This window comes from Rhododendron vialii, chromosome 1a (assembly GCF_030253575.1).
Source record: "Rhododendron vialii isolate Sample 1 chromosome 1a, ASM3025357v1".
Classification (NCBI taxonomy): Eukaryota; Viridiplantae; Streptophyta; class Magnoliopsida; order Ericales; family Ericaceae; genus Rhododendron; species Rhododendron vialii.
The window spans coordinates 12,473,367-12,497,500 of NC_080557.1; the positions used below are offsets into that span (position 1 = coordinate 12,473,367).

General features: G+C 37.8%; 3 protein-coding genes and 1 pseudogene across 5 annotated transcripts in view; 2 read left to right on the plus strand and 2 right to left on the minus strand.

Moving 5' to 3' along the window:
• Window positions 1–24,134, plus strand: part of LOC131302417 (disease resistance protein RPV1-like) — a 73,217-nt gene that overhangs the window by 3,176 nt on the left and 45,907 nt on the right. Inside the window, exons 4-5 of one of the 3 annotated variants that reach the window (XM_058329053.1) lie at window positions 359–743; window positions 801–1,001. In XM_058329053.1, the coding sequence (XP_058185036.1) occupies window positions 359–743; window positions 801–940 (525 nt within the window). In that variant the 3' untranslated portion in view covers window positions 941–1,001. Of the gene's footprint in view, window positions 1–358; window positions 744–767; window positions 1,002–24,134 lie in introns of those variants that run through there. The other 2 variants (XM_058329042.1, XM_058329063.1) reach the window with 2 other exon arrangements.
• Window positions 3,997–6,691, minus strand: LOC131328318 (ABC transporter C family member 10-like; annotated as a pseudogene).
• LOC131328327 (ABC transporter C family member 10-like) lies at window positions 6,813–7,393 on the minus strand. Its single transcript, XM_058361283.1, has 2 exons — window positions 7,030–7,393; window positions 6,813–6,944 (listed from the first exon to the last, which is right to left on the minus strand). Exons 1-2 carry the CDS (start codon window positions 7,261–7,263, stop codon window positions 6,813–6,815), a joined length of 366 nt encoding a protein of 121 aa, XP_058217266.1. The 5' UTR covers window positions 7,264–7,393.
• LOC131302551 (disease resistance protein RPV1-like) lies at window positions 9,060–20,080 on the plus strand. Its single transcript, XM_058329249.1, has 8 exons — window positions 9,060–9,239; window positions 9,330–9,401; window positions 14,143–14,701; window positions 15,202–16,318; window positions 16,506–16,574; window positions 16,768–17,043; window positions 17,129–18,220; window positions 19,299–20,080. The coding sequence occupies exons 3-8, from the start codon at window positions 14,184–14,186 to the stop codon at window positions 19,767–19,769; spliced, it is 3,543 nt and encodes a 1,180-aa protein (XP_058185232.1). The 5' UTR covers window positions 9,060–9,239; window positions 9,330–9,401; window positions 14,143–14,183; the 3' UTR covers window positions 19,770–20,080.

The following is a 24,134-nucleotide window of genomic DNA, read 5'->3' on the forward strand; positions in this document are numbered from 1 at the left end:
TTGAATATTTCCAAAAATAATTGGAAAAAGTCATTTTTTTTTACTTCTATGATTCCTCTGGTCAAGACGAATCAATAATTCATAAAATTTTGTCGCAAAACGAACAAACGTGAAAAAAATTGAATAAAGAAAAAACAAAAAAAAAGTCCAAAAATACCTTAGCGGTAACCAAACAAAATCGAGCCTTGTTTCCCATTCAATTGAGTAGGCTACATGAATCCTATTTTTTCATTGAGTTCTCTGTCTACTTCGCTTAGATTAGTAAGCCCAAGTCCTTTCATATGTTTGAATATTTTTAGCTCAAATCTTGAGAAAAAGATGTTTGTACTCTGATTAAATTCATGATCTATTGGAACAGGGGCTCTCTGAACTTGAGGATGTTGTTTGTATTCTTGTTCCAGCAGGGGAGGAGGAGCTTCGTATTTGGTTCCCGTACCATGATGGTAGAGGGCCAAATGTATCTTTTGTGGTGCCGCCTTCTCCTTCTCCTTTTGTGAACCAGAAAATGTTGGGTTGGATTATACGCTTAGTAGTCTGGGCTCCCCAAGTAACATCTTACCAAAAGGTATCGATTGATGGTGTGATCTGCAATAAAATCCGACGTTGGGATGGAGTATTCCAGTTTGCAGTCTATCCCACGGTTCCCACCGATGTAGATCATGTGTGGCTTATTTATATACCACAGGGTTATGGAGGATTGCAATTAGAAGGCGGTGATGAGGTGGAGATCCCAATGTCTCAGGGTTATGGAGGATTGCAATTAGAAGGCGGTGATGAAGTGGAGATCCCAATGTCTCAAGCTTACGTTGATGAATTGAAGATCCCAATAGATGTAACTCATCCTAACACGTTTGTAAAGAAGTGGGTGATTGATCTGATTTACGAGGCTGATGAGATTCACAAAGGCAACGACACCTGCTGTCAAGTGGTGTCAATTTAGTAGTAGTAACAATATATTCAACTTTGACAAATACTCACTCACTCTTCTGCTCCACCAGCTGGTGGCATGTGAGATTTCGACTTAATTGTTAATTTATGTTTTCCTAGGGTTTCATTATCAGTTCATCTCAAGTTCTAAACACACACACTCTCTCTCTCTCTCTCTCTCTCTCTCTCTCTCTCTCTCTCTCTCTCTCTCTGTGCGCGCGCGCGACTCTCTCTGCGTTTGCGATTGACTCTATTGTCGTGGCCAGCCGGTGGCCAAGAAAGGTCTTTCTCTCGTGCTTTCATTCTCTCTCTCTCTCACGTTCAAGGATAGTGGCTGCACGAGAGTGCATATTCGGACAGTTTATGTTTGTGATGACCAATGTTTATGTATGGGAAGATTATTGATGTAGAACACGTTGAGGCCCAATTCCATGATCAGTTGGACCGTGCCAAGCCTTAGAAGCCCAAACGATGTTTAGTTTCCGATTACCCAATTTGGCAAAATTCGGACGAGCTCGGAATAGGCCCATACTTGGTGGGTTGAATTATTTTCGCGCTGCGGTCAATACTCACCACCCTAAGTTTGTGACTAATGGTGTTTTTCGGCCTAATTCTTTCGTTTAGGCCTTCAATTTATGTTTTTTGCCGTTTTAGGAATGTTTCGATTCGTTAATAACTCTTAGACCGTAATTCTATTTAAGTTGGTTCTTTTTGGGGAAGTCCTATTTTTTTTTTTTCCCTATTTTCAATTTTACCAAAAGCCCCATTTTTTGGGACTTTTTATTTTCCAGCTTACTATTATTATGGTTTCGTAGGGTTTTGAGTTCCGCCCTATAAAAGCCTAGTAAACCTAACGTTTTGCCTCTGTTTTATCATCAATAATATTGTAGAGTTTCTCTCTCTTTTCCTTGTGCGCAAGGTTTGCTCATGAACTTGAGTTGTTATCTCTTTTGGATTAGTACGCTAACTAATCTCTTGTGAATTTCGCTGCGTCAATTATGAAAGTTATGTTTCCTTTGGTTTGTAATGATAGATTATTCAAGGATAATTTGAGGATTCGGGTGGAGGTTCACTACAAGATACTTTTGAAATTTGGGTCATTGGTGGTAAGGATGGAAGGCTGGGAATTGGGATGCGCATTACACCCCTATAGTGTACCTCGTGGGCAGTTTTGATAATTTACCCCAATTCAAATGTGCCAAGACACCACCACCAATATCAAGTTTACCCTAATTTAAATGTGCTCAGACCCTAAGTTTTCAAGCTGGAGAGAGAGAGAGAGAGAGAGAGAGAGAGAGAGAGAGAGAGAGAGAGAGAGAGAGAGAGAGAGAGAGAGATGCATTTCTCACCCTAAATGCAACTATCTGTTAGCCCAAAGATTTCTTTAATTAGAATACCTTATTGATTTTGATGACAACAAAGTATATTTTGTTGGGGAGAAGTATAATTAGTACTATGACATATATGTGGTATCGATTCGAATAAATGCTTATTTTGTAGGATTTGATTGAGCTAATCAAGGAAATACTGTATCAAGATCCTATCTCCAATAGTCAAGAGTAGAGAAAACAAATAAGGTGAAATATTAGGGTCAAATCTTTCCCTTGATATTTCAAACGGCTATATTTAATTATGGGAAGATGCATCTTGCTTCAAGGATGGAGGAGCCTATATTGTGACTAAGGGCTTGTTGACTGTGATAATCGTCTACATACTTATAAATGGATCAATAAGAAGAAGAAGAAAGAGACAACGAACTCTTGAAGAAAATAATAGAGTGAGCTACCACTTGCAAAATCATTCATTCAATAATACTCTTATCTTAATATCTATACATTTGTGTGAGAGTTCTTATTTAATTTGATCTTAATTGTAAAATGGATTGTACACCCTTGTTTGTACTCTTATATGAGAGATTATCTTTTTGTGAGTTGATTTGGAGATTTGGAGAGAAAATCACTTGAAGTTAGGTGTTACTAGCAACGAAGTCAAAACTAGTTTGGTTGGTATTCATTTTCTTCTATAACACATCAAGTTGGCATGGTACTCGCTACTTAAGAAGTACAGACATGTTTATCAACCTTAGATATCTGTGTTCTTCTTTTGTCCATGCTGATGTCGGACACACCTGAATACATTATTTCATTTTTTTCCCTTAAATTTTGTTTAGTCAGAGATATTGTTGACAAATTAGCGCGTCATGGACATGTTGGGATCACATCAAGAGGTGAAACAATCGCCTTAGATTTTTATCTTCATAGTGTTAATTAATACAGTTTGTGTTTTGTTCTCTTAACTTGATAGAAATAATGGCTGATCAAGAAGAAAAAAAACTTGATAGAAATAATGTATTCGACTTTTATATGAGTTCTTAAGATCAATCCAAAATATTTATGTACTGTATTTTAGATGTGTCCCTCTGTGTCTGAGGTGCCTTGATTTCAGGGGAAAGAAATAGTGTGTCTGCATCCACATCCACAGCCATACTTCTTAACTTGATACAAAATTGGCAGGCTGGCAGCTTAATGCAAGGGGCTCTTCAAGTGTGGAAACTAAGGAAGGTCAGAATCGTGTAGCCTTACTCTGCTTTGTGAATCAATTTCTGTCATCATTAGGGCTGTCCACGGGTCAGATTTGGTCGGGTTCGGGTTCGGGTTGGACCCGACCCGACATTTGGTCGGATAGCAGAGAAGGATCTGATTATGGTTGTTCTCCGGCCAGTCTGGTCGCCGGTCGCAGAGAAAGAGAGAGTGGGGTGGGGCTGGGTGCCTGGGGGTGGGGTGGGGGTGCCGGGGTGGGGCGGAGAGAATTTGAGAGAAATGAGAGAACCCTAAATGATGAGTATGAGTAAAAGTTTTCATTATATAGTGTGTGATTCGGTCAGGTCGGGTGACCCGACATTTATAATTATTCACCCGAAACCCGACCGACTGTTGGTCGGGCCAAAAAAAATTAATCCGAACCTGACCGAATGTTATGTTCGAAACCGTCCGCTGGCTTAATTTTCGGGTCGGGGTCGGTCGGGTCGGGTGGTTGGACAGCCATCATCTCTTCATATTCTACTTCTTTCTATGGTAGTGAGTCTTCATTACTCATGAACTTCGTCGGCCTATCGTACTCTACTACTTGTCCTGTAAATTCAAACAAAGAAGAGAAAAAAAAGAGAACAAATCTTCATGTGACGTCTCTCTTTTTGATAACATTGTTCACATGATCAGAATATGAAGACTCAATTACCATCACTAATGGAAAGAACCATAGTGGAGTCCATCACAGTGGGTTTTCTACGAGCCCCACTGTGATTACAGAGCAATCTGCAAATTCTGTTGTCATTATTTTTTGGATTACAGAATCTATTGCGTTATCAATAGAGGCAGTGGCTACGTCAAGTACTAGTATCTTCCTTCTCTTCAGTAGTACTCGTACCAGGCAGAATAACTGCCTCTATCCCATGCTCCAGTTTGATCCGTCTTGCACAACTGCATTGTACCAAGTTGTTTGTTCAAACTTTTTAATCCAAAGCTTTTATGCTTAATGCTTTGATGTTCTCTAAATAAAAATGCGTCCAATACCTGGTCTTTCTCTTGAACCGCCTCCTGAAGCTGACATTTTTCAAGAACCTTCCATACATGTTTTGGAAATGGTATCGATTAGGCAAAGTAAATGCCATTCTAATAAACTGCTTACTGTGACTACTTTTTTGCAAGTATGTGAGAAATATCCTTGGTATCATTAATAGTATGAAAGTGGAAACAAGAACAACGTGATTATGGTTTTCTTCTTTGGAACAACGTGATTATGGTTTTGTCCATTCTAATAAACCTTACCGCCCATATTTCCTGATCAGTATGCTCCATTGATGGGTCTAGATTGTATGATCTCAGGTCATGAAGCCCAAGAATACTTATATTTATGCCATCCACAATGATACTTCCCTCAGTAGGCTCTACGAGGCGAAACAAGGCATTGATAAGAGTTGTTTTCCCACTTCCAGTCCTTCCCACAATTCCGATTTTGTCCCCTCCTTCAAATACGCAACTTATCCCCCGAAGTACCAGAGGAGAATTGGAGTATCTAACCTGCTTGACACCATTTTTCTCTTTCACATCCCTGTACGTAACTTTTAGCTAGACAAAAAAGATACAACAATGCCATTTTACCTTCAAATCACGGATCTCAACTTTACCAAATTCCGGCCAGTTCAGGGCTGGTCGATTGCCTTCTAATATTTCGAGGGCTTCACTATGCATGTATTGTTCTAGCCTTTCTATGGCAATAATTGAATTTGACATCGTGCACTGGCTTTGGACCGAAAGAACGTGAAATGTGTTAAGTGAAAGACCATATGATAGTGCCATTCCAATAAATCCTGCCATGAGAATATCAATACCCAATTTGCTCATCAAACTTCTAAGTGATTTACCTGTGTATTCCAATAACATTGTCAGATGACTTAGGTGAACTTTAAGAACTTTTGGTTACATTATGCACGTAGCAAGGGCTATGAAAACAAGTAATATTGTTTGTGACCTGATTTGGAAGCATCATTGGAGAGAAAAGTTATGCCAAGCACTGAGCATGACAGAACAATTGCACAAAAGATTTCTAGGCATTGGAACCACTCATCTGATGAAAAATTGTGGAAGAATGAACTGGCGTTGGCATCAATAAGTTGCAATTTTTTTGAAAAGAACCGATCTTCCTAGCCAAAAGCTCTGATAGTCACCGCTCCAACAACAGATTTAGCAAGATGGCTAGCAACTGAAGACTTGGTTGTGCCTTCTATTCGCATCATCTCTTTTGCAGAAGCAAAGTACAATTCCTATTTGTTAAAAGACAAAGTACATTATGAAATGGTATGCTGGTATAGTTTGTGAGAAATAACATAGAAGCACTTGCGTAAGTTGCATTGTTGGGTTAACTGTAAGATTATGGTAACAATAACCATAAGTAAGATGACAAACAAGATAGGCCATGTGAGGAAAGCCAATACTCCAAAGCTAAAATATGCATTCATAGTGTTCCCTATCCTCAAAGTGAATATGAACGCCAATTCAAGGTCCACAATACTCATATCAGAAGATACCTATACACACACAAAAATTCCTGTGAGTTCCCTAGATTCCGTGAAGCATAGTTTGCATTACAGTTGTTTATTGTAAAGATTCTTACCCGACTGAGTATCCTTCCCAATGGTGTAGAATCATAGAATGAGATTGGTGCTCTGAAGACAGAGGTCATGAACTCAGAAAAAATAGCTATCGATCTCTTAATACCCAGAAGAACTACAAGATAAGATCTTAGGAGCAAGAATATTAACATGCCACACCCTATCAATGAGTACACTGATATCAGCTCCAATCTGCTTACACTAGACTCCTGTAAATGTGCAGCCAACCACAGACTCTGTACAAACTTCGCAATTATAAAGACACAGTGAACGATGACCAAAAGGAAAAGGTACAATAATCCATTGCTTTGCTTTAGATACTGTATGTAAGGCTTGAGACACGTATCTCCTGTTTCTCTTTCTTCTTCCTTAATCAACTGGTCTCCCAATGTTTCTCTTTGATGTCGCTCAGTATAAATTTTCTGGATCTCTTCTTTTGGTGTTTTTGGTTCTTCAAAACCAAACTCAGATTGCAAGTTAGAATCAGGCGTTGACTTTATGAGCATTGACAAGGCTCTGAAATTGCTGAGTAGAAGCTAGCAACTGATCATAGTTAGCTGCTTCCACAATCTTCCCTTCAGACCCTAACTGTCAACAAAACCAATGGACAAAACATACCAATTATGCAGTACTAGCTAAACAGTTTCTAAACGCAAATGCAATATAAGGTGCGAGTTTACCACAAGGGGTTAAATTCATAAATAAGCATCAATTGTCAAAGAAGGAAAACGCAGAAAGTGCAAACAGTTGAAATCCTAACCAAGATAGAATCGAATGTTGGAAGGAAATCAACATGGTGGGTGACGAGTAAGACCGTTTTCCTTGCCAGGGCTCCCATGACATATTCCTGCCCACAAAGCACATTAGTTTTTTACCTTGGATTGTACGATTGTAGAAGAATACTAAATCAGATTTTATAGAATAATGTTCACATTGAATAAACTTCTTGTTGTATGTGCATCATTAGCACTGAATGGATCATCAAATAGGTATATATGTGCATCTTTGTATAATGCACGTGCCAGTTGCACCCGCTGCTTCTGCCCACCACCACTGAGATTAACACCTCGTTCTCCAATTACTGTGCAAGCCCCAAACGGAAGCATCTCAAGATCCTTTCTTAGAGAACACTTGTCCAGTACTTCTTCATATCTATGTTGATCCATGGTGCACCCAAAGAGGGCATTCTCTTGTATGGTCCCCGTTTGGATCCACGCTGTCTGAGAAACATAGGCGATCTCCCCTTATACTTGTACCTGGAACATGGAGCAGGAAATATACAGGTTAAGCCATGGGCCTTGTTATTTCGCCTTCCCACGGCTAATTGCACATTTCATGTGTTCCAGAAATTAAGTTGTTAACAGCTTCAAATTAAAAGTCCAAGTGTTGAAACGGCTACGAACAGCCTTTGTAAAGATTTTTCATTTCCACTCACAAATGCCTATAAAACTGAGTCATACATAAAGAGCTAGGAAAAAAAAGAGGGTAAAATGACCCATTGAGCTTTGAAACCCGTGGCCTCGGTAGTGCCGTAGTGGTGATTGAAATATTTTTTTTGTGGGATCAAATTTGTATAAGTTGAACATAGAAATTCAACCACTGAGATCCTAGATCAATATGAACTACGTTTGACTTGATTTCGAATTGAACTCGGAAACGTAGGCAACCCATTCACATGGGCACAGTCACATGTTCACCAACAAATAAAAAATGTTCTTAAATTAGAACTATGGTTTGACTTGATTCTAATTCGGACTTGTCTCATTTTCATCCCGGACTTGCCAAATTAGATACACAGGCAACTTATTAGAATAGGTTCAGTGATCACAAATGTTATGAACTCCAAAGGATCATTAAACTTTAAAAGGGTATAGTCATGAAGCTCCAAAAGACACAGATTGACATATGATTGGTTGGTAAATGAGTGGAAAGCCTCAAAAGACTTGAGATTGACATATGACTAATAAAGGAGTAGGTGCTAACCAAGATGGAATATACTCTTCTTACCGTGATACCCCAATTTCTAAGTTTATTACTATAAATGAACCTTGAAGTGTTCACCAAATTACCAAAGTAGCCGCTGAGGCTCGCTAAAAATAAAATTACGTAAATATGAATTACGTTTGTCTTGATTTCAAACTATGGGTATGTAGACAACCTAGATTCTTATCTTGGTTTGCCCCTAAAATAAATATAACTCAATTCCCCTTTCTCTTCTCAAGAAAAGAGATTGACGATAAAGAATAGGTGGAATCAAAAAAAATTCTTTTTATTAAAGATGTAATTAAGAGATATATCATATGTTCAAAGGGGTCCGAAACACTTAACAAAAATTTGATGTGATTTCATTTAATGCGAGTGAAATTATGTCAAACAGGTAATCAATTATGTCAAACTCAATTCCCCTTTCTCTTCTCAAAATTTGATGTGTATTCTTCCCACTTTAATCATCTCTTCTGGAGATTTTTACTTGGTTACTTGCCTGGAAGTTCCCAAGCTGGAGAGAGAGAGACCCATTTCTCACACAAATTCTGTACGACTATATTATCGCCTCTTCCCCAGAAAAAAAAACTAGTAGTATCTCAAATGTCGGTAGAAATTTGATCAATTTGCTCACTTTGCAATCCTTGAATTCACCAAATTGAAAAAATTAATCAAGCTTATTTCTTTTCAAGAACTCTTTAAAAATATTTTAAATGAATGCAAGGCCTTCCACGAAGATTCTTGGCCTTTGTGAAATCAAATAAAGGTCAAAAAGTAAAAGTAAATAGTACTCCGTAGTAGTACAATAATCAAATGTGAATTTATTCCATCCAAACACCATCACCAACTCGACGAGCTCTACAAAGTAAATAATTCAAATCATCGAAGCGAGACCGGAGTGGGCCCCAAAATTGGGACAGCAGCCCCCTGCGTCCTATCATTATTATCTTTCTTCCCACTTCAATTTATTTCCTCTGTTTACTTTCCTGGAAGTTTCCAAGCTGGAGAGAGAGAGAGAGACCCGTTTCTCACTAAAATTCCGAAAAACTGACTATATTGTCACCTTTTCCCCAAAATTTATTCACCAGATCGAACAATCTTCACTTCTATCTTCACCTCTGTCTATTGGGATTCAAAAAATTCAGCCATCTCTCCACATGTCCACTCTCTCTCTCTCTCTCTCTCTCAAAGTCCCTGGATTTATTGATTTCTAATGTCAGCTTCTATAAACCGTGTTTTAATTTTGCAGATGATGATAGATACGAGGCGGAACTCTTGAATCGGTTTTATAAACATTGGGAACGAACTCCTTAATCTTTTGGTTAGTATCTTGAGAGTATATGCTACTCACCACTCAAATTTTTTTAAGAATGATATGCAGTTTTTTTTTTTTGTTCATGGTATGCATATCTTTTTTGTTTTTAAAATTTTTTGGATAATCACAATCTTGCCCACAGGACTAATTCTTGGCTTGTTAGAGCATCTCCAGCCTTCACCCATATTTTTTCTCAAATTTGAATCAAATTTTGGGTAAAAACCCATTTTGGGTAGACACATCTCCAACCATCAAACCCAAATTTTACACAATTCTCTCTCTCTCTCTCTCTAACTAGCCGTAGGAGAAATGGGTCAAGGCAAAAGTTGTCTCAGATTTGGACAAAAAAATGGGTAAAACCCAAAATGGGGAAGGATTTGGGTCAAAGATTGGAGAGAAATTTTTATGATTTTTGCCCCATTTTTAAATTTGAGTCTTAAAATGGGTCAAGGCTAGAGATGCTCTTAGTTATGCATTTATATGATCATTTTTATTTGCATTTATATGATCATTTTTATTTCTCCGTTTCCCCAGGTACTATGCCTTTAGCATTTTTCTTTTCAGAAAGTCCTATGGCATTAAGGGGTGTACCGTACGCATTATGATTTTAAACCCTTAGAATTTAAAAGTAAATAATCCGGACCACCCATTTATTAAATCAATTAATAAAATAAAAAAAGGGCTTAAAAATTAACCACAAATTACATAACATAACCATAATTTTTATGACGACATCAAACATTGACATTTTTTACCACAACGTGTCGTACTAAAAGAAATTAATCCAAATATTCCGTAACAAGACTAAAATATGTCGTGCCACAATCAACAATAGACTTTAATGCATTCGGACATGTTAAATGTTGTTCTGTAACATATTTGTCGATATTCCATGATTTCTAATTTTAGTGACAACGTTGAATATTGTAGAACTTCACATCCTACCGGTACTCGGTAACAATATTTAGAATTTGTCCTTCATAAAAAAAAGGGAATTTGTACATTTAGTATACTTGATAGGAAACTGTCACGCCCTCGATTTTCAACATAAATAATAAACACTTTTAATAAATAAAGTCCTCGCTGTAGTATAACTAATACCCCAAAAGACCTTTCTGTTCACCATTCTCAAATAAAATTCAAATATTTCATTTCCAACTCGAATGCCCCAAGTCATCAAAATACCAGTATTCTACGGAAATATTATTACAATTTACAAATAACATCTTTTCTAAAAATGCTCTTTCAAATTTTGTGCTATGAAATCCTTCTTGAATACCTTTTAAAGGTTTGGCCACAAATGCACAACGAGCACTCCATGCCAACATCCTTGAATCATACCTGAAATGATAGGGTGAGCTACACTAGCCCAGCAGGAAAATCTATACACAAGCTCTATGAAAATGCGATGAATCATGCACCTAGAGTGAGTGAATACGACGAGATCTACATGGAAATATGGGTCTTCCACCACGAACGAGCATACTACAACCAAGGAATCATGATTTCATAAAGATAACCCTAATAGCTCACACGTCAAACTAGAAGCAAAAATCGACTAGAATTATTCCAATTAGACCACAACTTGTCCTCAATCGTCATTTGTCCATCGCTACGCGATTACTCCATTCTGCCTCGATCTATACGAATATGTGATGATCATGCACCAACAGTGGTACGTGAGCAACATTATATATGTACAACGAACCCCAAGATGCTAATGACAATGAGTATATCTATCGGCAGAACAACACGAACATATCATTGGATTTCCTCTTTTTTTTGAACATAATCGAATTGTCTTTTATTTCTCAAGTATTAGCCACTCCATGCAACAAGAACTAGTTTCCTTGATTTGTACCCGAAAATGTTAAGGTAGGGTGAGCTCACTAGATCTTAGAGAAGTCTTGAAATGAAATACATGAAAACATGTTATATTCAATTACCGAACAAGAGGCTCAATGAGGAAGGATAATAATCCAAGATATAGTTCAAAGTCGAATGACAAGCCAAACATTAGATTAACAACTTTATCTCTCTTTTCATTTCTCAAGCAACACAGGTCATAAGTCTAGCTTAACCAATCAACAATGCGTTACATGTGATGCAAAGTAATGCACCGGGCAATGTTGGGCCCCGTAACCCTCGCCAAGGTCCCACCAAGAAGATGAACCGGGCTCCGTCCATATTGACGTGAATTCCGGGCGGTGTTGGGCCCCGTAACCCTTGCCAAGGTCCCACCAAGAAGGTGAACCGGGCTCCGTCCATATTGACGTGAATTCCGGGCGATGTTAGGCCCCGTAACCTTCGTCGACATCCGAAGTTGGATACGACTCCATCCATTGTCCATATGCTATGACATGCCACACCACGATACATACAAAGTTCGATGTCACACGTAGCCATAACACTCAATTCATAGGTCCATAAACATCCTTCATTATGCACAATCCATCCATAATCTATCTCACACCCATTATCGAGTTAAAACGATTATACATCCTTAAAAATTGCATACTCAATATTTTTCAATGATTCCAACGCCAAATTATCACCAACTTACTAATCTTTAAAACCCACAAGGACCCATAACCAATAGCGTCATTTAACCATAAGAAACAATAATAATTAAAAAAAAAAATGCAGCCACGCTGCCCAGATTTTCAGATTTCCGTTCAATCTTCTAAAAATTACTATAAATCGAGTTCTTAATATTTTTGAGTGATTCCAGTCCCAATAGTTGCGCGATTGAACGAAGCTTAAAAGCCACGAAGGAACCCTTGTCAAATCTGCACTCCAAGGGTGGTTAAACAGGGGTTTTCCCAGGCTACACGAATCTCTCACACAGCATGACAGATTGACACACCTCCACTCAAACGAACATAACTTTCTGTGTACTAAGAGTTTTAAGACGATTCTGGTGGCAAATGAAAGCTGACTTCAAGACCTTCGAACCGATGTAAAGTTTGTATAAAACAGATATTGGACAAGGAAGTTATGGCCGTTCGAAGTAGGCTGAAACCCAGAAAACGAGACAGATTGCAGACCAGTATTCTAAAAATCACCATAAATTCAATTCTCAACGGTTTCGGGTGATTCCAACGGCATTAGAACGGGCTCTAAGTCTACTCTATTTCATACGAAGGAACCAAAATTCAAATCTGAGCTTATGAAGGCGTAAAACCCCAAAAACACAGGCCCTGTTCTGCTGATTTTCGGAAATGGAAGGAACTAGCTTAAACAACGAAGCAAGATACGATCTAGGTACATAAACACCGTATAAACGCATAACAAGAGTAAGAAATCCCTACCTCATGGGTTTTGAGCAAAACCCAACCCTTTGACCAAGTCAACCGAGCTCCCACGAGGCCCAATCGTAATTTTTCTTGGATGGATAGGAAGCCCGCGCTCCATATAACAACTTTAATTCTTGGACTTTGTTCGGAATCGCGCCCTAAGTAGATGAAATCAAGGAGAGAAGTGGAGGGAGAGTTTCGGAGGGAGAGAGCCGAGAGAATAGAGAGAAAGGAAGAAAAGAAGAAAAAAAAGTGGAAAAGGAAAAAATGGGTTTTTCCCTGTACGTCTATATATATGTATATACATATACTTATCACACTTGCACCCCTGCACTTGCAATAATATCACATCGACCCCCTAATCATATAACCACGACACTATTCGTATTTCCACAATTTACGTCTTTACTCAATAATTACAATATTCCAAAAAATATATATATATATGGACCAAAAATTTGGGTCTCTACAGAAACCAATTTCTCTGTTGAAGCAGAATGTGCGGTAGACTTGTAACTGCGACACCATAATGACGATCAAAATCATTGATTTCGTTATATTTGTTGATTAAATAATTCACGTAAATTTTTGAGAAATTTAAATATCCATCTCAATAAGTCATGCAAATCCCATCCACTTTCCGTGTTTATGTTTTCATCCTTTCAATGTGTGAATTACCCTTATTATCCTTTTACTATGATAATTGTATAGATATATATGTTTAATGTTTCCTACATTAAGGGATTGGGTTGAATATCAATATATGCAATTCAAAATTTCAAATGTTCAGATTTTGGTTTCCATTGGTTACTCCATGAAAGGAGGAGTACATCACAACAATAAAAATTTATAAGCAATAATTGAAACATCCATCATTCAGAAAGAGGAATTGCAAATTCTTGGCTTGTTATCTCCCTAATCTTTTGGTTAGTATCTTGAGATCAGTATATTGTACTCACCACTCATATATTTTTTGGAGGATGATATGCAAATTTTTTTGTTCATGGTATTCATATCTTCATGTTTATGGTAGCAAATTCTTGGCTTGTTAGTTATGCATTCTTTTTACGAAGTTACAAATGGGGTGTACGCAAATTCCACTACTTTTTAGGGTTTGGGTCTCGGATGGGCACATGTTGCTTTTCTCCTTCCTCCCTTTGATCTTTGTAATCTTTCAAAGATTAATAAAAAAAAATTTGTTGTTCAAACAAAAAAAAAAAGAAACAACCCGCAGTGGCTCGATCCTTCACTGAAGCTAAATATAGAGTTATGACTCACACAGCTGCATACTTTAATTGTTGGTGCTCATAGTTAGTTAGTGACCAACTCATCAATCCATGTGAATATGGATTCACCAATTAGATTAATTTGTGTTCCTTGTTAGCCAATCAAATGTCATTCAGAATTTTGTCAAGCTGAAGTTCACAAAATCTTGATTCATCTTTTTGCAGTGTGGATCTAAAAAAAAAAACATTGTGTTGTGTACATAAATATGGATGCCTCGCGAGCAGAAGCATGTTCTTCCTCTTCCATACACATCTCACCACAATGGGTATACGACGTCTTTGTGAGTTTCAAAGGCGCCGATACTCGTAAAACGTTTACCAGCCATCTGTTTGCTGCTTTAGTGAACAATGGTTTTCGCACATTTAGGGACGACAAAGAGCTCGAAAGAGGAGAATTTATTAGCGATGGACTACTGAAAGCAATTGAGGGTTCCAGAATTTCTTTAATAGTGTTCTCAAAAGACTATGCTGGGTCGAGGTGGTGCCTTGATGAACTTGTGAAGATCATGGATTGCAGGGAGACTTTCAAACAGATTGTTCTGCCCATCTTTTATGATGTTGTTCCATCCGACGTGCGGAAGCAGACGGGGGTTCTTCAAGATGCATTTGCCAACCACAAAAAGCGTCTTAGAGAGGAACCAGATGGCAAGGTGGAAAAGTGGAGGGCAGCTCTTACTAAAGCTGCCGAATTGTCAGGTCGGCACTTGCTCGATGAGGCCAACAGGTATTTTCCTCAACCCTTCTGATATTTACAAGAAAATGACCTTAAAACAGCACAAGTACACACTAGTCCACATATTTGGAGGTGAGGGTGGAATTTTCATCCTGTTGGAAGATTTATTAATATTAAAAAGTACTTGATCACAATTTTATATACAATAAATTTCAAATGCCGCAAGACAAACTTCAAACTTCGCAATTATTTGACATTTGTACTTGCCTCAGATCATAACAAGAGAAGGCCTTATTATGCATGACTTTAGACATGCCTAGAGAAAGAACTTTGAAATAGGAGTAAGTTTTTTTGACTGATTTCAAAATCACGCTTCTACTTGCTGCACGCTTACAACTAGTTTATTTTTTGAGTTTCTAGGCCAGATATCCTCAATTGAGACTAATTTTTTTGGCCAAAATTAGCATGATTCATACCATAGTCATGGCTAATACTAGATTTAATGAGTGCTTATTCTTGTTTTTTATGTTAATTGATGCACAAATTGGCAGAGATGAAGCTGAGTTAATTAAGATGATCATTAAAGATGTTAGAGAAAAAGTAAATCCAACACATCTATATGTTCCAGACCGCCAAGTTGGACTAGACCGTCGTGTTGCAGAGCTCAATGTGTTGCTGAACATGGAATTCAACTTTGTTCGCATTGTTGGCATATGGGGCATGGGTGGAATTGGCAAGACTACAATTGCAAAAAGGCTGTATAATATCATCCAACACAAGTTTGAACGTAGCGGTTTTCTTGCAGATATCAGAGAAACTTCGCAGCAGCCGAATGGTCTGGTTGAGTTACAAAAGAAACTTATTTTGGCTTTATTAAAAAGAAGTCATGAAGTAAGTAATTCTCATGAAGGCATCGAGGTTATAAAGAAGATAGCTTTCGATTTCGGTCGAAAAAAGGTTCTTCTTGTTCTAGATGATGTGGATAATGTCCAACAATTGAAGGCACTAGCCATAGATAGAGATTCCTTGGCTCCTGGAAGCAGAATCATCATAACAACAAGAGATAAGTCTTTGCTAAACATCCTTGAATTGGGTGAGAAAGAGATATATAGGCCAGAGAAATTGGACAAGAACGAATCGCTTGAGCTCTTCAGTTGGCATGCCTTTAAGGAAGATCATCCTTCAGAAGACCATTTGGACCTTTCACGCCAAATTGTGCATTATGCTGGAGGGCTTCCATTAGCTCTTGAAGTTTTGGGTTCCTATTTCCGTGGAGGGAGCATACCTCAATGGGAAAGGGCAATAGCAAAATTAAGAAAAATTCCTCCTGATGATGTTCTTGGAAAACTTAAGATAAGTTATGATTCGCTTAGCGAGCAACTAAAGATGTTGTTCCTAGATATGGCATGTTTTTTTGTTGGAATAGGTCGAGATTTTACTGTAAAAATATTGGAAGGCCACTACCGCTACGATATTTTTGTAGACGATGAGATTCGAAAACTAGCCAACCGGTGTCTCATAAAATACGACTGTCATGACCAAATTGTGATGCACGATATGATAAGAGCCATGGGCAGAGAAATCGTCAGGCAAGAATCTCTTGATCCTGGGAAGCGTAGCCGATTGTGGCATCTTGGCGATGTCCTTGAAGTTTTGAGAGATGGCACAGTACGTGAGAGCCTTATGCATTGAGATTTTACTCCATTGTTGATGCTTCATTACTGCAAAAAATGCTACATGCACTTGTGCCCATTCTATATCTGATTTATTTGTTATGAATATTCCTAGCTTTATATTTTGTTTTCGCACGAGGTACTTTTTTCTTCCCTCATTATGAACTGGGTTTTCATATCAGGGAACTGAAGCAGTAAATGGCCTCATCCTAAACGCTACAGATGTCCTTGAGGTTCGGAGAGATGGCATGGTGAGGACCACACATCATGATCTTTTTATCAACTTTTCATGTTTAATTACGGTTGTCTACAGTAATGCCACATCTGCTTATGCACATTCTTAATTCCAAGTCTCAACTTACATAAATAATCCTGGCTTTATTTTATGCTTTCCAAGCAAAGGTGCTTTATTTCCCCTCATTATGCTATGGGTTTTCTTATTAGGGAACTGAAGTAATTGAAGGCCACCTTCCAAACTTTATTGATCCAAAAGATGTCCAAGTGAATGCTAAGGCATTTGAAAGGATGAACGACTTGTGGCTGCTTCATCTCGATTATGTTCATCTAACTACTGGTTATGAACATATTTCTAGAAGGCTATTATGGCTAAGCTGGAAAGGCTTCTCTTTGAAATGTATACCGTGGAATTTTTCTATGGAGAAGCTAGTTGCTCTCGATTTGCGTTATAGCAGCCTGAAACTTGTTTGGAATAGAAAAATGGTACATCTTTATTTCTTTCTCCATCCAACATCTATTGCACGGTATATTGTGTGGAAATTAACTTTCCTCGAATTCTTTTGGACAGATTCTAGACAAACTGAAGTTCCTTTACCTCAGTCACTGCCATTACCTAACGAAAACCCCTGACTTCTCTGGACTCTCCTCTCTTAAGGAGTTGTTGCTTAATGATTGCAAAAGTTTGGTGGAGGTTGACAAGTCTATTAGATGTCTGGACAAACTTCTTGTCCTGGACATGAAAAACTGTACAGAACTTCGGATGCTTCCCCCTGGCATTTTGATGTTGAAATCTCTCGAACGTCTTGATCTCTCTGGCTGCTCCAACCTAGGAAACTTAGCGGTATTTAAAGGACCGCTATATAAATTATGGTGCTCGTTCTTCTCGTCCTTGACGTTGCCACCAAAGTGTGGGGATTCTATTGGGTTTTCACTCATCCCTGTTCAGGCCTCCAGTTGCTTAAAGAAATTAAATCTGAAAGACTGCCAATTGTCATATCTACCAAATGAAATAGGGAATCTAATCTCATTACAGACTCTGAAACTTGCCGGAAACAATTTGAGTACCTTGCCGGATACCATTGGTAAGCTGTCTTGCTTGAAGGATTTGTCAGTGGACAATAACAAGCTCTCACATCTTCCTAGTGAAATTGGGGATTTGGACTCTTTGGAGACTTTGGATCTTTGGGGTAATAAAGGTTTAAATGCCTTGCCGGAAAGTATATGTAAACTTGTTCGCTTGCAGTCATTGAATTTGCATGCCTGCAACAACTTGTCTCATCTGCCCAGTGAAATTGATGGGTTGATCTCATTGAATCATTTGGATTTAGGTGGCTGCAACCTATCCCATCTTCCTAGTGGAATTGGTGGGTTGACCTCGCTAGAGTATTTGTTTATTTCGGGAAGTAATATCTGCACCATACCAGATAGTATCAGTAGCCTTCATCGCTTGCGTTCCTTATGGTTGAATAATTGTGCAAAGCTCCGATCTCTTTCAAAGCTTCCAACACGTACTTATGTGCGTGCACAGCGGTGCCCATCATTAGAAAGCCTACCACTTGAATTAAATCAGCTGGGGCGGCGCGTGAAATATTCGAATTCCAAAAAATTAGCTGAGAACAGTTATTTAACTAGTCCCTTGAAACAACTCCCCTGGAGTAAGGTACTCTCTGTCTCTCTCCCATGTGTTGGATTACTTTATAAGGGTGTGTTCCACTAACCAAAATAAGACCCCGTCCTGCTCAACTTTTAGCATTTTTTTTTATCCTTATTCAAAAAGAAAATCGCGTTTGTTAGTTTTGCGCCAATTTTTTTTGTGTGAATTATTGGTTCGTCATGGACAAGTAAATTTTTTTTCCTTTTATCCAAATATTTTGGAAAATAAACACTTTTTAGAAAAAAAAATTACAGCAAAACTAACAAATGCGAAAAAAAATTCAAATACGGACAACTTATTTCTCTAAAAGTTTAGTGGAACTAAGTACTTAATTTTTTTAAATGAATACCTATTTTTTGAATTAAATGCGGTGTATTGTGGGAGAATGATTTATCTTTTAAAGCGAGAAATAAATACTTAAAAAAAGAAAAACCTTAGCAGAACGAAACTCTATAAGAAGGTAAATCATATGGTTTTTGTAAAGCCATACAATTGCTATAATCCTTGATTTCTATTCATCTTCCAAGTGCCGTTGTAATATTAGGTTAAGTTCTGCTATGGAATTTTTGGACTTTTTTCATTTTGTTCTTATTCAAAAAAAATTCGTGTTTGTTCCTTTTGTGACAGATTTTTGTAGATTATTGATTCGTTTTGACGAGAGGAATTGAAAAAATAATTTCTTTTTAACTTTTACTCTAATTTTATTTGTAATATTCAAGATAAAGCCCAAAAAAATGGATATTTCAAAAAATATTTCTGTAAAAATCATAATTTTTTGCTTTTCCGATTCCTCTCGTTGAGATGAATTAATAGTTCACAAAATTTTGTTGCAAAACGAACAAACGTGAACAAAATTTGAATAAGGACAAAATGGAAAAAAAAAAAGAGCCCAAAAATCCCTTAGCGGTGGTAACCACACCAAACCAAGCCTTGTGTTTTAATCAATTGGGGTTGGGTACATGAATTCTGTTTTTCTATTGTGCATTGTCTAGGATTATTAAGCTCAAGTCCTTTCGTATGTCTGAATATTTTTTGGTCGATAAAGATGTTTGTACTGTGACTAATTCATGATCTATTGGAACAGGGGCCCTCTGAACTTCCGCATGCTGTTAATATTCTTGTTCCAGTAGCAGGGGATGAGGAAGTTTGTATTTTGTTCCCGTACCATGATGGTAGAGGCCCAAATGTATCTTTTGTGGTGCCGCGTTCTCCTTCTCCTTTTGTGAACCAGAAAATTGTGGGTTGGATTCTATGCCTATTAGTCGGGCGTCCCGGTGGATTACGTATTCAAGACGTGATCTTCAATAAAATCGAAAAGAGAGGATTATTCGATTTTGTAGTCATGCATCGCACCGAGGTAGATCTTGTGTGGCTTCTGTATATACCACAGGGTTACGCAAGATTGCGATTAAAAGGCGGTGATGAAGTGGAGATCCCAATAATTGCATATCATAATGCAGTGGTAAAGAACTGGGCGATAAATGTCATTTACGAGGGTGATGATGAGTTTCACAAGGGCAACGACACCTTGTACCAAGTAGGGGGGCCAATTTAGGAGTACTTATTGGTAACAAATTCAACTTTGACAAATATACTCTTCTGCTACACATGCATGTTAGATTTGGACAGTTAAGTACCAGTTGAGTACTTTGTAATTTTAATGTTGAAGTCAACAAAATGAAAGGCTAGACTGTTAAATAAGATCATGGTGACTCTCATCTTTAGGGCTGTAAATGATGAGCCGAGCGACTTGCGAGCAGCTCAAAAACTCATCTTACATCAGATGTAAGCGACATGAATGATTGTTATAAACTTATACGTAAGAAGACCGTATATCATTGGAAATGCACACCAGGTGAACGGAAAAGTAAAAGACGAACTGCACAGAATAAGACTAGTACTGTGTTTTCTACTTAACAATTCATACACGTTACATAACTATTGGTTCTTTCCTCCCCGGAAAAAATTTAACAGCAGTTAAAATTTAGAAGAAAAAACGTGACTCAAAACGGCTGCCCACCATATGTACTTTTCCAAAAAACGGAAATGAACAGAAGAAAAGATCATGTAAAATGACCTCACTAATTAAGACCTTCCAGCTAGCACTAGTGGAGTGTTCTCCTCTCTCCCTAGCTAGTAGTGACTAGGGTTCAAGTCCCACAAGGAGCAGATTTGGGGTTCAGGGCTATCCAGAGACAGATCTCCACGTGACCCCCACTCAAAATTAAAATAGTTTTAGTTATATTTTGGATAAATTAATTAGCATAATTATGAAAACGTGCTAATATATAAACATGCACACTTGCATATATCTCGAAAATACAAATATATAATTAGTTATATGCCTGAATGTCATCATATGGTGCATTTATATTTGTTGATTTACGAGCTGTTTGTCTATTTAGAGCTATTCTTTTTTTATTCCCTTTATTTTTAACCATTTGGGAGAAATATTTTAAAAATAAAGTCATTAACAAAACTAGCTCGATCATTCTAAAACTTGTCGATGTTCATTTAAAACATATTTTATAAAAATTTTGTTTGAGATTTTGAGCTCATTTTTACCTAATTTAACTTAAAGTACGCGTTATAAACTTTTGTAGTTACTAATGGATGCCTTAATTTGGTACGAACTTACTGTGGTTGACTTACAAAAAATGAACTTTCACCATTATGATTAATAGGTGCCCCCACTAAGCTAAATTCCTGGATCCGTCCCTGGGGCAATTGATAAGCCTCTGAATCCGATGTTGACTAACATACTAACACCCTACTAACTCCCACTCATGTATACAATATGAGCAAAAAAAATACTAACCTCACTAATTCTCTCTTTTGTGCTAACTCAAACATCCTCACTAACCCCCGCTATTGTATACAATATTGGCAAAAAAATTCCGCTAGGATGGGAACCTAAATAATTCCTCTAAATAGGATGTCTATTTAATTTTTTTCAAAAATTCAACACTCATTTGCTCTTTTTAGTTATCTTATTTAAATATTTTTTTCCAAAATCTCCCTGCACATCCAAAAACAACCAGGAAATATATATATACAAGGCTAATGGAGAAAGGAGAAGGGAAGTTGAAGGATCATAGATAGTTTTAGAGTTCAGTTTTTCCCCATACATCCTACATAATTCTCTCTTCTTTTCCACTGCAGAGTTTTTTTTTGGATGACTTGCTGAAAATTTCAAAGAAAAAGTCAACCCAAATTTGGAGAAATTACTGTGGGAGGAAGAAACTTATAATATCGTAGCTGCTCATGGCCTAAGCAGTTCAGCATCACATAAGGAATAAAATACTATTTTTAGTGGATAATGAATTGGTTTCTTAATTAATATTAGTCGAGTTACGAGTATGCTGCCCCAAATACTTGAGTTATCAGGAGAAAAGAAAAAAAAAAGAGTACTTTTTGTTTTCTTTTGTGTTATTGTTTCTTTTTTGGAAGTGCAAATTTGCTCAAAACAAGAACAATTTATTGACTGAAATTCCATTTTTCGTACACTTTAAAATATGTGGAATAAAAGAAAAAATTCCTGAAAAGTTGGATATTGGCCTTTGTAGTCAGACAAGCGAATGTCATGCCACCAATTATGAGAAGAATGGAATAATAACATGCATCAATCATTCTACAACCACAAACACTTACACAAATCTATCACATTCACATTGAGGCCTACACACACAACACTTTTCAATGTATGTGGGACCCACCAAAATATGTGAGTGTGTGTATAGTGTTTGTTGCTATATATTAGTAATTGTAACAACATAGCCGGCCATGTGAGTTTTAGTTGTCATAGACTCATGGCCCGAAATTCAACCCATCTGAAAAAGAAAGTGAACAAAATCACGTGTTGTATAATCATATTCCATGTATCCATACATACAACCATACATAGGGATCCGGGGACGCTGTAGCAAGCAAATCTAGTCACTACACAATTATAGTGAATTTGTGCTCCTTTATGGAGGAGGGTACGGTTCGGTGGCGCCATTCACATCCAATATTATTCCGGATCCAATTGTGGATTGGAATAAACCACCAATTTTTGATAAAGACCCCTTCATTGTTGAAGGCTTTAAGAAGACAATTGACTACAACACATTGTTCTCGGATAGTTTTTAAATTCTTGGTGTTCCTAATGATGTTCCTGCCATTGGTTCTGTTGACGTTGGAGAGTTTGTTCAACTGAGTGGTTTGCTCAATGAACTTACAAATTGTTGATTTCGTGGTTAAAATTGGTTTGGGAAAAGAGGTCAATGTCAGATTATTCAAAGAAGAAAAAGAATCACCAAAAGACTCTTTTTTATGGAAAGTTTGAATCGATTTATGTCCTGGTAATCTTTTTTTTTTTTTTTTTTTGATAGGCAAAGAAATTATTAGAAACTCGATAATGGGTACATTGAGAAGGATTGGGCAAGTATCATTGAAAGGAAAAACCAATTCAATCATATGCTAGCCAACAATCCATAAAGAGAAGAAGAAAAGACCAACCAAGAGTTGGGGGAAAAAAAAGGAAAAAGAAGGAGAATTACAAAAGGACTCAGATTTTATGCTTTCTAATGCCATCCAAATGGCTTCTGAAGTCTTCAACAAAATAGATTGTAAGGTTGCATCTCCCTTTAACCCCAAAAGCCACTCTTAGTTTGATAAGGTCAACCACGTCCTCAACAGTAGGAATTGAACTGTTGAAGACAAGGTTGTTTTTTGCTTTCCAAATAGACCAAAGACCGGCATAAAGTGTGGTGTTCCAACAAATTTCCTCCAAGTTATGAAAAGAATTGGAGAACCAAAAATCGATCAGTTCAAAGATAGATAAAGGACAAATCTGTAGACACCCTATTTTGGATTGTCCAGATTAGTTTACTTACAGTCTTTGATTCCTCAATGATGAATAAGGTCAAGAAAATCCCGAGATTGTTGGAGTGTTTGAGCTTTGAGCGTTCCGAACCTCATTCAAACCTTTTAAAAACTCTTTCAAACCCTTCAAGCCAGAACCAAATGGCCTCAGCAAAACCCTACTGGCTTACGCAGGTGCTATTCTGGCGTGTGCTGGTAAACTGTCATGTGTCAGTTATCGATCGTTGACTCAGTTTTCACTGGCGCACGCCGGTACAACTTCGGCGTACGCCAGTCAAAGCCGGTCAAATATTCACTATTCAACCATGTGCTCGAGACTTTTGCGGTCATCCCAGTACGATGAATAGTTTTTTGATGATTGTAATCGGGCAGGGTTGTTCCCCTCTGTCTCCTACACCTTCCATCAACTAGTCCCATTCATTTAATGCATAGGAGGCTCCCTCTCTAACCAAACCAGCCCCAACCCAACTGGTTACCACCCTCTTCAATCCTCCCTTGGGCTATAAATACCCCCCTTGCATTTATATGCAAGGGGTTAACCACATAAAGAAGCTCTCAAGCTCTCTCCCTCTCTCTTCCTTCTTGTTCTCCTCTCTCACTAGTTGCTATATATCCTCTCTCACTAGTTGAAAGAGTAAGCAAAAACCTCTCCTATATACCATAGCATCCATATACCCCTCATCCATCTACCATACTAGGGCTGTCCATGGGTCGGATGTGGTCGTGTTCGGGTTGGGTTAGACCCGACCCGACATCTGGTCGGATAACAGATTTCTCACCCGAATTCGACCGAAACAATTGTCGGGTTAACACTGATCCGACCGTTAACCATTTCGGGTCGGGTTCGGTCGGATTGGGCTTTTGTTGGGCCTTTTTATCTTGGGCTTAACCATTTTGATTGGGCCATTTTTTGACTGACTTGTTAGTTGTTAATTACTTTGGACTTTATTTTTCACTTTTCCAACAGGCCTAATCAGGCCCAATGCCATATGGCCCATATCCACGTTTTGGGCCATATTTTAACATTTCCCAATTTTCCAGCAGGACCAACAGT